The sequence below is a fragment of the Pristiophorus japonicus genome, chromosome 8 (assembly GCF_044704955.1).
Source record: "Pristiophorus japonicus isolate sPriJap1 chromosome 8, sPriJap1.hap1, whole genome shotgun sequence".
NCBI classification, from domain to species: domain Eukaryota; kingdom Metazoa; phylum Chordata; class Chondrichthyes; family Pristiophoridae; genus Pristiophorus; species Pristiophorus japonicus.
The window spans coordinates 176,290,843-176,308,547 of NC_091984.1; the positions used below are offsets into that span (position 1 = coordinate 176,290,843).

The 17,705-nt window shown below is 46.8% G+C and overlaps 1 protein-coding gene across 1 annotated transcript in view; it reads left to right on the forward strand.

The window, feature by feature from the left end:
* The window catches only part of gcn1 (GCN1 activator of EIF2AK4), a 154,919-nt gene that overhangs the window by 78,663 nt on the left and 58,551 nt on the right, over positions 1-17,705 (forward strand). The window contains exons 26-28 of the mRNA XM_070887575.1: positions 202-380; positions 11,298-11,378; positions 13,165-13,308. Coding sequence (XP_070743676.1) covers positions 202-380; positions 11,298-11,378; positions 13,165-13,308 — 404 coding nt within the window. The remainder of the gene's footprint in view (positions 1-201; positions 381-11,297; positions 11,379-13,164; positions 13,309-17,705) is intronic.

Genomic DNA, 17,705 nt, shown 5'->3' on the forward strand with positions numbered 1-17,705 from the left:
TTAAGCATTTTTAGCACATATCATGTGTTGATTTGTTGCCCATTTTTGTTGAGTTGCTGTGACATTATTTCTTTGCTCATGTTTGACTTGCTGGTTGCCCTCAGTAACTCCATTGTATTTATGGTTAGGAGTTGAGATTCTGGAAGGCTTGGTTCGAGTACTGCATCAAGTATTGCTACATTGATCTGTTGTCTCTTGCAGATGTGAAACCGCTGACGGCTCCTGCCTTTGCTTATTGCTTTCCCTTGTTGAAGATGGTCTTGACAGACACTGTAAATGACAATGAAGAAAAGGAGGGTATGCTGATTCTGGCACTCCAAACGATCGATGAGCATGCTCAGCTCAGATCAGCAACCGAAGATCCTCAGCTGATTGACGAGGTAATTTGTGTGCTTTTTAAAATTTATTAAAAAGATAATGCTAGCGTATATTTTGTAAAGCCACTATCCAGATTTGTTATGACATTCAGCAGGAGGATGCATTGGCACGTTCAGAGTTGTTGATATGGCTGTTTACACTTTGGAAACTGGAGTTGTTTGATGAAGGGAATAGGTTGTGTTCCAGTTTGTTCCAATTAAAATGGTTAGGGACGACCAGGGGTCACAAGTTGTGTACGGCCAGATCTAGGTTAGATCATAGAATGGTTACAGCACCGAAGGAGGCCAATCAACCCGTCGAGCCTCTGCTGGCTCTCTGCATGAACACTTCGGCTAGTCTCACACCCCCTCCCTTTCCCCGTAGCCCTGTAAATTGTTTTCCTTCGGGTAATATCCAATTTGCTTTTGAAAGCTGTGATTGAGTCTGCATCAGAAAAAGGTTTTTCTGCCAATCACCTTAAATCTGTGTCTTCTGGTTCTCGACCCTTCCGTCAATGGGAACAGTTTCTCTCTCTCTCATCTGACTGGACTCCATGATTTTGAACACCTCTATCAACTCTCCTCTCAACCTTCTCCGCTCCAAGGAGAACAACCCCAGCTTCTCCAGTCTATCCACGTGGCTGAAGTCCCTCATCCCTGGAACCATTCTTGGAAATCTTTTCTGCACCCTCTCTAAGGCCATCACATCCTTCCTAAAGTGCAGTGCCCAGAATTGGACACAATACTCCAGTTGAGGCCAAACCAATGTTAAGGTTCATCATAACTTCCTTGCTTTTATACTCTATTTATGAAGCCCAGTATCCTGTGTGCTTTTTTAACCGCTTTCTCAACCTGCCCTGCCTCCTTCAACGATTTCTGCACATATATACCCCCAGGTCTCTCTCTCTTCATGCACACCCTTTAGGATTGTACCCTTTAGTTTATATTACCTCTCTTCGTTCTTCCTACCAAAATGTATAATTTCACACTTTGCTGCATTAAATTTCATCTGTCATGTGTCTGCCCATTCCACCAGCCTGTCGATGTCTTCTTGAAGTCTATCACTATCCTCCTCACTGTTCACTATACTTCCAAGTTTTGTGTCCATGTGCAAATTTTGTAATTGTGCCTATATATAATTATATATATATATAATGTATCACCTTTTGGAAGTCCATGTACACCACATCAACCACATTGCCCTCATCAATCCTCTCTGTTACCTCATCAAAAAAACTCAATCAAGTTAATTGAACACAATTTGCCATTAACAAATCCATGCTGCCTTTCCTTAATTAATCCACATATGTCCAAGTGACTGTTAATTTTGTCCGTGATTATCATTTCTAAAAGCTTCCCCGCTACCGAGATTAAATTAACTGGCTTGTAGTTGCTGGATTTATCCTTGCACCCTTTTTTGAACAAGGGTGTAACATTTGCAATTCTCCAGTCCTCTGGCATCAGCTCCTGTATCCAAGGCGGATTGGAAAATTATGGCCAGTATCTCCGCAATTTCCATCTTGACTTCCCTCAGCATCCTCGGATGCATTCCATCCGGTCCTGGTGACTTATTTACTTTAAGTACAGCCAGCCTTTTCAGTACCTCATGCTTATCAATTTTTATCCCATCCAGTATCTCAATTATCGCCTGTTTCACTGACTTTGGCAGACAGATGCAAAGTACCCATTTAGTGCCTTAGCCATGTCCTCTGCCCCATGCGTAGGTCTCCATTTTAGAACATAAGAACATAAGAATTCGGAACAGGAGTAGGCCATCTCGCCCCTCGAGCCTGCCCCGCCATTCAATAAGATCATGGCTGATCTGGTCGTGGACTCAGCTCCACTTACCCGCCCTCTCCCCGTAACCCTTAATTTCCTTATTGGTTCAAAATCTATCTATCTTGAGCTAGCCTCAACTGCTTCCTTGGGCAGAGAATTCCATAGATTCACAACCCTCTGGGAGCAGAAATTTTTTCTCAACTTGGTTTTAAATTGGCTCCTCCGTATTTTGAGGCTGTGCCCCCTAGTTCTAGTCTCCCCCACCAATGGAAACAACCTCTCTGCCTCTATCTTGTCTGTCCCTTTCATGATTTTAAATGTTTCTAAGATCACCCCTCATCCTTCTGAACTCCAAGGAGTAAAGACCCAGTCTACTCAATCTATCATCATAAGGTAACCCCCTCATTTCTGGAATCAGCCTAGTGAATAGTCTCTGTACCCCTTCCAAAGCTATTATATCCTTCCTTAAGTAAGGTGACCAAAACTGCATGCAGTACTCCAGGTGCGGCCTTACCAATACCTTATACAGTTGCAGCAAGACCTCCCTGCTTTTGTACTCCATCCCTTTCGCAATGAAGGCCAATATTCCATTTGCCTTCCTGATTACCTGCTGCACCTGCAAACTAACCTTTTGGGATTCATGCACAAGGACCCCCAGGTCCCTTTGCACCACAGCATGTTGTAATTTCTCCCCATTCAAATAATATTCCCTTTTACTGTTTTTTTTTCCCAAGGTGGATGACCTCACACTTTCCGACATTGTATTCCATCTGCCAAACCTTAGCCCATTCGCTTAACCTATCCAAATCTCCTTGCAGTCTCTCTCAGTCCTCTGCACAACCCGCTTTCCCACTAATCTTAGTGTCATCTGCAAATTTTGTTGCACTACACTCTGTCCCTCTTCTAGGTCATCTATGTATATTGTAAACAGTTGTGGTCCCAGCACTGATCCCTGTGGCACACCACTAACCACTGATTTCCAACCGGAAAAGGACCCATTTATCCCGACTCTCTGCTTTCTGTTCGCCAGCCAATTCTCTATCCATGCTAATACATTTCCTCTGACTCCGCGTACCTTTATCTTATGTAGTAACCTTTTGTGTGGCACCTTATCGAATGCCTTTTGGAAATCTAAATACACCACATCCATCGGTACACCTCTATCCACCATGCTCGTTATATCCTCAAAGAATTCCAGTAAGTTCGTTAAACATGATTTCCCCTTCATGAATCCATGCTGCGTCTGCTTGATTGCACTATTCCTATCCAGATGTCCCGCTATTTCTTCCTTAATGATAGTTTCAAGCATTTTCCCCACTAAAGATGTTAAACTAACCGGCCTATAGTTACCTGCCTTTTGCCTGCCCCCTTTCTTAAACAGAGGCGTTACATTAGCTGCTCTCCAATCCGCTGGTACCTCCCCAGAGTCCAGAGAATTTTGGTAGATTATAACGAATGCATCTGCTATAACTTCCGCCATCTCTTTTAATACCCTGGGATGTATTTCATCAGGACCAGGGGACTTGTCTACCTTCAGTCCCATTCGCCTGTCCAGCACTACCCCGCTAGTGATAGTGATTGTCTCAAGGTCCTCCCTTCCCACATTCCTGTGGCCTGCAAATGTTGGCATTGTTTTTGTGTCTTCCACTGTGAAGACCGAAGCAAAATAATTGTTTACGGTCTCAGCCATTTCCACATTTCCCATTATTAAATCTCCCTTCTCATCTTCTAAGGGACCAACATTTACTTTAGTCACACTCTTCCATTTTATATATCGGTAAAAGCTTTTACTATCTGTTTTTATGTTTTGCGCCAGTTTACTTTCATAATCTATCTTTCCTTTCTTTATTGCTTTCTTAGTCATTCTTTGCTGTCGTTTAAAATTTTCCCAATCTTCTAGTTTCCCACTAACCTTGGCCACCTTATACGCATTGGTTTTTAATTTGATACTCTCCTTTATTTCCTTGGTTATCCACGGCTGGTTATCACTTCTCTTGCCGCCCTTCTTTTTCACTGGAATATTTTTTTTTTTGCGCACTATGAAAGAGCTCCTTAAAAGTCCTCCACTGTTCCTCAATTGTGCCACCGTTTAGTCCTTGTTTCCAGTCTACTTTAGCCAACTCTGCCCTCATCCCACTGTAGTCCCCTTTGTTTAAGCATAGTACCCTCGTTTCTGATACAACTTCCTCATCCTCAATCTGTATTACAGATTCAACCATATTGTGATCACTCATTCCGAGAGGATCTTTTACGAGGAGATCGTTTATTTTTCCTGTCTCATTACACAGAACCAGATCCAAGATGGCTTGCTCCCTTGTAGGCTCTGTTACATACTGTTCTAAGAAACAGTCCCGTATGCATTCTATGAATTCCTCCTCCAGGCTACCCCCTGCGATTTGATTTGATCGGTCGATATGTAGGTTAAAATCCCCCATGACTACTGTCGTTCCTTTTTCACATGCCTCCATTATTCCCTTGATTATTGCCCGCCCCACCGTGAAGTTATTATTTGGGGGCCTATAAACTACGCCGACCATTGACTTTTTCCCCTTACTATCTCTAATCTCCACCCACAATGATTCAACATTTTGTTCATTGGAGCCAATATCATCCCTCACAACTGCCCTGATATCATCCTTTATTAACAAAGCTACCCCACCTCCTTTCCCTTCTTGCCTATCTTTCTGAATCGTCAGATACCCCTGTATGTTTAATTCCCAGTCTTGGCCACCTTGCAACCATGTTTCTGTAATGGCCACCAAATCATACCCATTTGTAATGATTTGTGCCGTCAACTCATTTACTTTATTTCGAATGCTGCGTGCATTTAGGTAGAGTGTTTTCATCCTCGTTTTTAAACCATGATTTTTAGTTTTTACCCCTCCTGCAGCCCTTTTATATTCAGTGGCCCTTTTTGTTTCTTGCCTTTGGTTTCTCTGCCCTCCATTTTTACTCATCTCTTTTCTGTTTTTTGTTTTTGTCTCCTTTTTGTTTCCCTCTGTCTCCCTGTATTGGTTCCCATCCCCCTGCCATATTAGTTTAACTCCTCACCAACAGTACTAGCAAACACTCCCCCTAGGACATTGGTTCCGGTCCTGCCCAAGTGCAGACCGTCCAGTTTGTACTGGTCCCACCTCCCCCAGAACCTGTTCCAATGCCCCACGAATTTGAATCCCTCCCTGCTGCACCACTGCTTAAGCCACGTATTCATCTGTGCTATCCTGCGATTCCTACTCTGACTAGCACGTGGCACTGGTAGCAATCCCGAGATTATTACTTTTGAGGTCCTACTTTTTAATTTAACTCCTAGCTCCTTAAATTCGTCTCGTAGGACCTTATCCGTTTTTTTACCAACGTGCACCACGACAACTGGCTGTTCTCCCTCCCTTTTTAGAATGTCCTGCACTCGCTCGGAGATATCCTTGACCCTTGCACCAGGGAGGCAACATACCATCCTGGAGTCTCGATTGCAGCCGCAGAAACGCCTATTTATTCCCCTTATGCTTGAATTCCCTATCACTATCGCTCTCCCACTCTTTTTTTTTCCTGCCCTCCTGGACAACAGAGCCAGCCACGGTGCCATGAACTTGGCTGCTGCTGCTCTCCCCTGATGAGTCATCTCCCTCAACAGCACTCAAAGCAGTGTATCTGTTTTGCAGGGGGATGACCAGGTGGGACCCTTGCACTACTCTTCCTGCTGGTCTTTCATTCCCTAGCTGGCTGTGGATCCTTCTCATGCGGTAAGACCAACTCACTAAACGTGCCACTTATGTCATTCTCAGCATAGTGGATGCTCCAGAGTTAATCCACCCTCAGTTCCAATTCCGCAACGCGGTACGTCAGGAGCTGGAGGTGGATACACTTCTCTCACACGTAGTCCTCAGGGACACCGGAAGCGTCCCTGAGTTCCCACATGGCACAGGAGGAGCATATCACGTGACCGAGCTCTCCTGCCATGCCTTAACCCTTAGATACCCTTAAATTGGTAATAACAATGTTACAGTTCATTTACTGATATAAAAAATAAAAAGAAAAGCTACTCACCAATCACCAGCCAATCACTTACCCCATTGGCTGTGACGTTAACTTTTGATTCCTTTCTACTTCTATTTTGTTTTCTCTCCCGCTGTAGCTGCACCGGTACGCCTTTATAGGCCGCTCCGACACTGCTCCCGCCTCTCACCAACTGCCGCTGGCTCTCGATCTCCCGCTGGGCCTTTATAGGCCGCTCCGACACTGCTCCCGCCTCTCACCAACTGCCGCTGGCTCTCGATCTCCCGCTGGGCCTTTTATAGGCTGTTCCCGCCTCTCACCAACTGCCGCTGGCTCTCGATCTCCCGCTGGGCCTTTTATAGGCCGCTCCCGGCTCTCGCCAACTGCCGCTGGTCCCTAATCAGCCCCACCCCTCCTCCTACTACCCGTTTACTATTTATATGCCTATCAGAAGACTTTTGGATTCCTTTTTATGTTAGCTGGCAATCTGTTCGCAAACACTCTTTGCCCCTCTTATTTCCTTTTTCAGCCTGGTTTAATTGAATTGAAATTCCGCAACTGCTGTGGTGGGATTTGAACTCGTGGCTCTGGATCATTAGACCAGGCCTTTGGATTACTTTACTACCGTACCCTTGGACTACCCTCTGAACTTTCTATATTCAGCCTGGTATAGATGTCAGGAGGCGGTTCTTTTCCCAGAGAATAGTGGACCTCCGGAACGGGCTGCCGTCTCCTCCTGTGACACTGACTCGATGAAATCCTCCAAGCGAGAGCTAAACCTTGGTTGGGGCGGAGATCACCTCTTACAGGGCCAGAGTGATCTCCTGGACTAGTTTCGATTGCCTAGATGGGTTGAAAAGGAATTTCCCAGATTTTTTTCACCAGTTGGCCTGGGTTTTTATTTGCTTTTTAGCCTCTCCCAGATCACATGGTTTCGGGTGGAGTGGAGTGTATATATTGTGAAAGCAGAAGGTAATTTGTGGGACAGACTCTGGACCTGAGGGTCTTTGTCAGTCATTGTTTGTTCGTAAGTTCTTGGGATTTGGTTCAGGGTCTTGTCTACTTGCAGGATAGGGTTACAGCTCTTGGTAGGGTGCTGGGTGGGTAAAGACAGGTCTTTAGTTAGTGGTCCTATTCTGTCCTTGTGCCAGGAAAGAGCTCCAAACTACATAGTACCCCTCAAGTTCAGAGTGGAATCCATGCACCACAGCTGTTTCACCCACCTGTTTGTCGTATTACTGCCACCAAGCTCATGGTCTACAGGGCTGTAGACCTCCTGAATGGCTCAGAGACATAGACCATGTACAATAGATACCAAGTCGCTGGAGAAACACCACCAATGATGTCTCCACAAGATCCTACAAATCCCCTGGGAGGACAGACGTACCAATGTTAGTGTCCTCAACCAGGCCAACATCCCTAGCATTGAAGCACTGACCACACTTGATCAGCTCTGCTGGGCGGGCCACATTGTCCGTATGCTAGACACGAGACTCCCAAAGCAAGTGCTCTATTCTGAGCTCCTTCATGGCAAACGAGCCAAAGGTTGGGCAGAGGAAACGTTACAAGGACACCCTCAAAGCCTCCGTGATAAAGTGCAACATCCCCACTGACACCTGGGAGTCCTTGGTCAAAGACCGCTCTAAGTGGAGGAAGTGCATCTGGGAGGGCGCTGAACACCTCGAGTCTCATCACAGAGAGCATGCAGAAATCGAGCGCAGTGCAGTGGAAAGAGTGTGCGGCAAACCTGTCCCACCCACTCCTTCCCTCAACGACTATCTGTCCCACCTGTGACAGGGACTGTGGTTCTCGTATTGGACTGTTCAGCCATCTAAGGACTCCTTTTAGCAAGTCTTCCGTGATTCCGAGGGACTGCCTATGATGATGATTGGAGGGTTGCATCTTTTGCAGCTACCAGTTAAATTTGAGTTAGCCTGCTGATTGCAGGAGAGGCTCACTCTCCAGTAGGTAGGTCCTGCAGGTGAGGGATTGCGTGTGCAGGGATTGCGAGGCCTTTCGTGCTCTCCGACTTTTCTGACTTCTTCCAAGAATATTGCTCTTCTGGCCACAGTACCTCCAGCATTCACCACCCCCCACGCCTAGTGAGGAGTGGAGTCTTTGGGGTGCACTGCACTCGGTTGTAGTATCTTGGGAATATTATTTGAATGCGGAGAAATTACAACATGCTGCGGTGCAGAGGGACCTGGGGGTCCTTGTGCATGAATCCCAAAAAGTTAGTTTGCAGGTGTAGCAGGTAATCAGGAAGGCGAATGGAATGTTGGCCTTCATTGCGAGAGGGATGGAGTACAAAAGCAGGAAGGTCCTGCTGCAACTGTACAGGGTATTGGTGAGGCTGCACCTGGAGAACTGTGTGCAGTTTTGGTCACCTCACTTAAGGAAGGATATACTAGCCTTGGATGGGGTACAGAGACAATTCACTAGGCTGATTCCGGAGGTGAGGGGGTTACCTTATGATGATAGATTGAGTAGACTGGGTCTTTACTCGTTGGAGTTCAGAAGGATGAGGGATGAATTTATAGAAACATTCAAAATAATGAAAAGGATAGACAAGATAGAGGCAGAGAGGTTGTTTCCACTGGTCAGGGAGACTAGAACTAGGGGGCACAGCCTCAAAATACAGGGGAGCCAATTTAAAACCGAGTTGAGAAGGAATTTCTTCTCCCAGAGGGTTGTGAATCTGTGGAATTATCTGCCCAAGGAAGCTCATTGAATGTATTCAAGTCACAGAGATTTTTAACCAATAAGGGAATTGAGGGTTATGGGGAGCGGGCGGGTAAGTGGAGCTGAGTCCACGGCCAGATCAGCCATGATCTTTTTGAATGGCGGTGCAGGCTCGAGGGGCTAGATGGCCTACTCCTGTTCCTAATTCTTATGTTCTTATGTTCAGCTGAGCATTGTACATTCTGTTGATGCTCTGTGAAAGGAAAAATTTGCATTTATATATCGCCTTTCATGACTTGGGGATGTCTCAAAGTGCTTTACAGCCAGTGAAGTACTTTGAAGTGTAGTCGCTGTTGTAATGTAGGAAACACGGCAACCAAGTTGCGCACTGCATGCTCCCACAAACAGCAATGCGTTAATAACCGCAGGATTTTTTTTGCTGTTGGTTGAGGGGTAAATATTGGCCAGGACACTTGGGAGAACGCCCTGCCCTTCAAACACAGAGAGCAGACAGGACTTCGGTTTAACGTCTCATCCTAAAGGCGTGAGGGTTCTGATTCCATACCTCTCTCCATGCCTTGTGTTAACTTGAAGCCTAGGTCTGTTTTCAGCTTGCGTCGTCCCTTGACCGGCAGACAAACCTAGTGCAAAATGTGGAAATTTGTTTACGGGTTGGCCTGTTGGAGAGTGTGGGTACAGTTCCAGTTGAATGTGGCCAGGTCCTGGAGGAAGTGTTTAATTTCGAGTAAGTAGAGCAGGTCATGTTGAGTGAGGCAGAATTTGTCTGCCAAACATTGGAAGGACTTAATCTGGCTTCTTCTGAGGAATTGACATAGCCTTGTATCATGGCATGTTTCGAATCCACACATAATGAATGCAACTGGGACGCCTCTGTTGTGGCCTAGGAAAGTGTTAGTAGGTCCTGTGGGATTTTCAATGAGATGCAAACCTCCTTCCCGGATGACAGTGTTTTTATTATGAGGTGATTATGGCCTGCTCCAGGGATCTATGGAGGGCAGGTTGTATAATGTGGTTGGCTGACAATCGTAGCCATGTGTGTGGGGGCATGCCAGATTACAAACCATGATTGCCTGAGGTTGGGCTGCCCAATAGTATTGCCAAAAGTAGGGAATGCAGAGGCCTTCATGTTTGGGGAGCTGTATTTGCAGTTTCCTGCCTCAAGTAACTTGGAGATGTGCCTGTCTCAGAATTTCTGGGCTGTGATCCTGACTGGAAGCATCTGAAAGAGAGAGCAGTTGAAGGAGTTTATCCTCACAGCCAGCAATATGTGTTGGTTGTTCTCTATTTCTGTGTCCACTTGTATGCTGGCCAGCATGGCAGGCTTCCTTAGCATAGATCGGTGAATTCAAAGGCTACGTTTACCCCTCGATATTTGCAACCTGAATCTGACCCTGTCTGGTGATTCGGACCTTGACACGTCACTTGTACTCTGAAATATGGGACTGTAATATGAGCAGAGGCTGGGATCTTTGTCCTTTTTGTTAATGTGACTGTGGCTGTCCTCAGAGTTCTTGGACAGAGTTCCATTTCTTAACATGATGGAAGAGTTTCATCAGAAGTGATACTCGGTAGGTGAAATAAAGCCTTGCAGAATTGGGTTGAGTAGCCGTCCAGGCCAGGGGTCTTCCGAGATTGAACACTTTCTATTTCTGTTTGTGTCTCCTTGGCAGAGATTGGAAGGTCCAGTGACTGTGCCTCTTGGTTTTGAGTGAGTTGGGTGAGAGGAAGGGCAGTGAGGTGGTGCCATGTTTCCTGTATGGTGCCTCGGACTGGGGCGAGACTGTCCAAACTCATGTCACTTACGGGGCGAGATGGCTTTTGTCCCATCCGTCTGAGCCGATTCAATCTCCCAGCTAGATGCGTGGGAAGCAACTGCAAGAAGTCAAAGGAAGGAGTGGGTTGATGACGGGTGGGGGAAGAGCAGAATGACTGGAGCCATGATGAACAGGGAAAAGTTAAATCTAAAATAGAAATAGCAAAGGAAAGCATGCTGGGGAGGAAGGGCTCTAGGAGGAGAAGGAAGATGAGAAAAGTCTTGAGGGTAAAAAGAAAAAGACAGTGTTTTATTGGAAATTTAATGCATGCTGGGCGGGACATTAGTGAATGTTGACAAATGAACACATGGTACAATTTGAGTGCAAGCTGTGCTGGAGAAGCTGTATGACCAGCTGTAGACGTGTGCCAGGGCCCGCGGAGCGCCACAGAGCCCTACAAAGAGCCCATGTGTTGTGGGCGAGGCACGGGACTTGGCCTCAACCTGGAGTGTGGTTTACATACTCACCGACGGTGCCGGCAGTCCGGGCCGGGCACCCTTTACTGTTGGGAGTGCCACAATGCAGGGTCCAAAACAACATGAGTGCCAAAGCAGCCCATGGCCCAAGCTCGTAACCACCGGGTGTTCACTGATCACCATCAAAGTGTTCGATTGGTGAAGTGCTGTTAATTGAAATGTCCTTGTTTTGACAGGATGGTCCTGAGCTGCTGCCACGGATGGAGATGCTTTTGCTGCTGACCAGGGTCATGGCCACAGGCTCACCCCGACTCCAGGTAAAATCTACACCTTCCTCCTTCTGTGGTGCACAGGATGAGCGTTTTCTGCTCTGTATTTGGTGATTCTGTGGATTTTAATTGTATTATAGATGGAAGTTTTTTGTCCTCTTGCAGAAGAATTTCCCTAGTTTATTTCAGCATGTTTGCTTTTTGGAGGGATTTCTTGCTGCCTCGCGCTGGTCTCAATGAGGGTCGTTTTGTTTTTGCAGGTTAAGTTTCTTGATCAGGGCCAGTGGTGGATCCCCATTCCGACTGAGCTACCCTGGACCTTGGCTGGTGCGAACACACAGCGCCTCTCGACCTGACTCTTCCAAATCACTCCTGGCTTGCCTCCCACATTCTACCCTACGTAAACTAGATGTGATCCAAAAGTCAGCTGCCCGTGTCCCAACTCTCCCAAGTCCTGCTCACCCATCTGTGCTTGTTGACCTACATTGGCTTCTGGTTAAGCAATGCCTTGATTTCAAAATTCATATCCTTGTTTTTAAAATTCATATCCTTGTTTTCAAATCCCTTCGTGGCCTCGCCTCTTCCTATTTCTGTAATCTCCTCCAACCCCACAAGATGTCTGCGCTCCTCTAATTCTGCACTCTTGAGCATCCCTCATTATAATCGCTCAACCATTGGTGTCCGTGCCTTCTGTTGCCTCGGCCCCAAGCTCTGGAGCTCCCTGCCTAAACCTCTCCACCACTCTACCTCTCTTTCCTCCTTCAAGACGCTCCTTAAAACATAGATCTTCGACCAAGCTTTTGGTCACGTGTGCTAATTTCTACTTGTGCGCCTCAGTGTCAAAATTTTTTATCTCGTAATACCCCTGTTGAAGCACCTTGGGGCGTTTCACTTCGTTAAAGGTTTATAACTACAAGTTGTTGTTGTAGAGCGCTAATAGCTCAAACTGTCTCCATCCACCCCTGATCTGTGTCCAATGATACCGCACACTCTACCTCACATACATCCTCTTCCACCCTGGCTACTGTTGTGGACTGTTTGCCACTCCAGCACAATCTGCATGGCTTCCGTTTCTTCTGTCTGCTGTTGGGGAAGTTGTTTTCTTCAGCGCAGTACACAGCAGGCAACTGTGATGCTTGTGATTGTTCTTGGTGGAGATTGGAGTTGTGAAGAAAGAACTAACTCACGTTTATACAGTGCCTTTCATGACTTCTGGAATTTCCAAAGCGCTTTGCAGCCAATGAAATACTTTTGAAGTTTGGTCATGGAATCATAGAATCTCACAGCGCAGAAGGAGACCATTCGGCTTGTCCAATTTAGTCCCACCCCAGCTTTTACCCCATAACCCTGCAAATTAATCCTCTTCAAGTTCATGTCCAATAGTCACTGTTGTAATGTAGGAAACACAGGAGTCAATTTATGCCCAAGGTCCCACAAAAAGTACTGAGATAAACCATCAGGAAGAGCTTCCCTGCTGATCATTAAAGAGTGCCTGGGGACCTTTTTACATCCAGCTAAGCGAGCAGCTTTAACTCATCCAAAAGACAGTACTTGTGACCGTGCAGCACTCCCTCAGTATTGCCTTGAAGTGTCAGCTTCGACTGTCGTCGGGCTTGAATCCCCATGGCCGTGTGACTCACAGATTGGGAGCCCTACCACTGAGCTGAGTAAACAGTCTGCATGGATATTAGTTTTGGAAGTTTTTAGTCATTGTTTGTGCAAAATGAGTAACTTGATTTCCAATCGTAGAGGTTCCTGGCTGCAGCGAAGCAGCTTGAAAGAATTTGGATTGCCGGTTATTATGAAATGCTAAAATTATGTCTCTGTTTTCTAGGTCCTGGCTTCAAATACGCTGACATCTTTGTGCGCCAGCAGCAGTGGGGAGGAAGGATGTGCGTACGCTGAACAGGAGGAGGTTGATGTCCTGTTGCAGGCTTTGCTGTCACCATGTTCTGCAGTGCGAGATGGTGCTCTAAGGGTAAAGAAACTTCCATAAATACTTTCCATCAATTAACTGGTGGGGAGTCGGCTTGCTACATTAGTTCCTGGTCTCCCCAATGCATCAAATTCAAAATTCTCATCCTTGAATTCAAATCCCAACATGGCCTCACTCCTCCCTATCTCTAACATTCTCCAGCTCTACAACCTTCCATGAACTGTGCGTTCCTTCAACTCTGACCTCTTGTGCATTCCTCCCGCCATTGGTGGCCATGCCATTAGCTGTCTCGACCCTACAATCTGGAATTCCCACCCTAAACTGCTCCGTTTTCTTCTTATCCTTTTAAATAAGAAAAACCTCAGAACGTCCTAAAGTGCTTTATAGCCAGTTAAGTACTTTTGAAGTGTAGTCACTGTTGTAATGTAGATCCTTAAAACTCAACTGTTTGACCAAGCTTTTGGTCACCATTCCTAATAGCTCCTTTTAACTCAGTGTCAATTTTTGTCTCGAATACAACTCTGAAGCACCTTGGGATATTTGTCTACATTGAAGGTGCTTAAAAGTAAGTTGTTTCAGTTTGAGATCTACAAAGCAATGAGCAAGCTTTCACAGGTATCGCTGCCGGCCTTACAACACAGAACAACTCTTATCGTATCTGGAAGGAGGAGAGTATGCTGGGAAATCTGAGATGCTGTAATTGTGACCATCCAAAAAAAAGGGGACAAATCCAACTGCGGCAACTACAGAGGAATCTCCCTGCTGTCGGCCACTGGGAAAGTCATTGCGAAAATCCTCCCCAACTGTCTTCTCCCTGTGGCTGAAGAGCTCCTCGCAGAGTCATCATGTGAATTACGTCCACTAAGGGGTACAACGGACATGATCTTCACAATGCGACAACTACAAGAGAAATGCAGGGAACAGCACCAGCCCTTGTACATGTCCTTCTTTGACCTCACAAAGGCATTTGACACTGTCAATCTTGAGGGACTATGGCGCATCTTCCTCGGTTTCGGCTGCCCCCAAAAGTGTGTCACCATCCTCCGCCTGCTCCACGATGACATGCAAACCGTGATCCTGACCAACAGATTCACCACAGACCCAATCCATGTCAGGACCAGGATCAAGCAGGGCTGCGTCATCACGCCAACGCTCTTCTTGATCTTCTTTGCTACAATGCTCCATCTTACATTCAACAAGCTCCCCGCTGGAGTGGAACTAAACTATAGGACCAATGGGGACCTGTTCAACCTTTGTCGCCTCCAGGCTAGATCCAAGGTCGCCCTATCCTCTGTCATTGAACTACAGTACGTGGATGACGATTGCGTCTACGCACATTCAGAGGCCGAACTCCAAGCCATTGTCAACATCTTCATCGAGGTATACGAGAGCATGGGCCTTACACTAAACATCTGTCAGACAAAGATTCTCCACCAACCTGACCCCGCCACACTGCACTGCCCCTCCTTACCCCCTCCCCCCACCCACCCCACGCCCGGTCATCAAAATCCACGGCGCGGCCTTTGACAACATGGACCATTTTCCATATCCTCGGGAGCCTACTATCAGCAAGGGCAAACATCGATGATTAGGTCCAACACCACCTCCAGTGTGCCAGTGCAGCCTTCGGTCATCTGAGGAAGAGAATGTTTGAAGACCGGGACCTCAAATCTGGCACCAAGCTTATGGTCTACAGGGCAGTAGTGATACCCGCCCTTCTATATGGCTGAGACATGGACCATGTACAGAAGACACCTCAAAGCGCTGGAGAAGTGCCATCAGCGTTGCCTCCGCAAGATCCTGCAAATTCACTGAGAGAATAAACGCACCAACATCGGTGTTCTCACTCAGGCCAACATCCCCAGCATCGAAGCACTGATCATGTGTTCCGCATGCGGAACACAAAACTCCCAAAGCAAACACTCTACTTGGAACTCCTACATGGAAGCAAGCCCCAGGTGGTCAGAGGAAACATTTCAAGGACACCCTCAAAACCTCCTTGATAAAGTGCAACATCCCCACCGGCACCTGGGAATCCCTGGCCCAAGACCGCCCTAAGTGGAGGAAGAGCATCCGGGAGGGCGTTGAGCGGAAGGAGCGAGCGGCAAACCAGACTCCCCACCCACCCTTTCCTTCAACCACAGTCTGTCCCACCTGTGACAGAGACTGTAATTCCCATATTGGACTGTACAGTCACCTGAGAACTCAATTTTGGAGTGGAAGCAAGTCTTCCTCGATTTTATGGGACTGCCGATGATAACAGAACAACAAGCACTTTGACATTGCTGTGCTCCTAGATGGCCCACAGTGGTTTTCTATTGTACTCATGTGGTACATATATCTTTTTGTGGAGTATAAATGAATCCGGAGGAATATTGGGTTACTTGGTGCAGGTATGGTCTTCATTCTTTAATGTTCACTTTGCTTGTGAATCACCTTCATTGTATGCCAATATGTCAAAAGAAAGACTTGGATTTATATAGCGCCTTTCACGACCACTGGACGTCTCAAAACGCTTTTCAGCCAATGAAGTACTTTTGGAGTGTAGTCACTGTTGTAATGTGCGAAATGTGGCAGCTAATTTGCGCACAAGCAAGCTCCCACAAGCAACAGCATTATCAGAGGCGGTCCCTTGAACGAGGATGACTTGCTTCCACACCAAAAGGGATGAATTCACAGATGTTTCAATGAAGGACCCAATATTCCAGCTCTGAACTCCAATTGAAGGGGTGCAGGATGCCTCTGCGTGGATTGTTTTCATGTGTGGCGGCCGTTGCACATCAGCCACCACATGGGCTTGACAGAGCTCGGCCTTTATCCAGTGGCAAGGGTAAACCAGGACGACTGGAGACCTGTTCTGCACGGATCGAGTGCGCACACATATCGCAGTGTGGGCTGGACCGTGCTTCCCCTGGGCCCTCGGCTCTTCTGGGCCTCGTACCCCCATTTGCCGCTCCTCCGCCACAAAATACCGTCGCACCACTGCCACGATCCCCCTCCGCACCAAACATTCGGCGAACGTTCCAAGTGTGCGATGATTTCAAGGGTGGGCGACTGGGTAACGTCATCAAAACCCAGGTCACCGTTTGGAGCATGGGCAGGGACATTGGCGGAGCCCAGGTTCAGCGGAGGAGCAGGAAGGTCGGGGCGGATGAGTGGCGAGAGATCGCGGCGGAGGCGCAGCGGGTGACTGAGGCGGAGGAGCGGTGAGAGATCGTGGCTGGGACTCGGCGAGTGAACAAGAGTAGTAAAGTACAGTGTCTCAACACAGTTTCCCCACCCCCAACTGGATTAGTCTTAATTGTTTTATTAGCCAATTAAAACCACACATGGGGTTAGAGATGCAATGGTTTACTTTCGCTATCTCATGAGCATAAGTCACTGTGGTGCCAAGACAATTGTCTGCAATTTTAAATTGTGTATATATGGTACAATTAAAAATATATGGAACCTGTGTTACCACTGACTCATGGTCTGGGACCATTCCACAAGTGTCCGCAGCCCTCCAGAACCCACCCCAGTAGCAATTGTTTACATTTGTATCAACAGGTTAGTCGACCAAGTCCACATCATGGATGAACCTAGTCCTGTTCACACATGGGCACACACATGTTCCAAGCAAGGCAAAGTTGATAGCAAGTTAGCCCTGCTTGGAACGTGTGTGAACAGGACCAGGTTAATCTATGATGTGGACTTTGGTCGACTAACTTGCTGATGATCCCGGGGAGGAGAGGAGTGGGGGATTATTTCCAGTGAATATTATCTTGGCCAATATTTATAGGAACATAGGAACAGCCCATTCAGCTCCTCAAGCCTGCTGCGCCATTCAATGAGATAATGGCTGATCTGCGACCTAACTCCATATACCCGCATTTGGCCCATACCCCTTAATACCTTTGGTGAACAAAAATCTATCTCCAATTTGATATTAACACTTGATCTAGCATTAATTGCCTTTTGTGGAGAGTTTAAAACTTCGACCACTCTTTGGGCTGGAAATTCCCCAACCTTGCATCGGGTTTTTTGGCGATATTTCGCCGGTTTTGGTGGAAAACGGTGAGGCGGGAAATTCCCTCAAGTATTGTGACCGCGGTTTTGAAATTCTGCTGGGGAGCTGGTGTACAAGACTGGAAAAAGCGCTTTGGCCCGATATTTGGCTCGCAGCGCACCCTTAGTTAGGACCCCAAAAAATGCCTGGGAAAAACCTGCATTGCAGCCCTTGGAACGGCGGTAGGTATGAAGACCTGCAAAAAAAAAAAAGTTAAGTTGAAGTATTTATTAATTCTTTTACAGCGATTCGATAGAAAAGGGTCTTATGAATGTTCTGTGATTTTGTATTTTTTGGAATTTTTTCGTGTTTTCTCCCCTCCCTAGGCCCAACTCGCAGCGGTATCAGCCTCAGAAAAGTTGCAGAAAATTCGCAGTTTGCGTCACGAAAT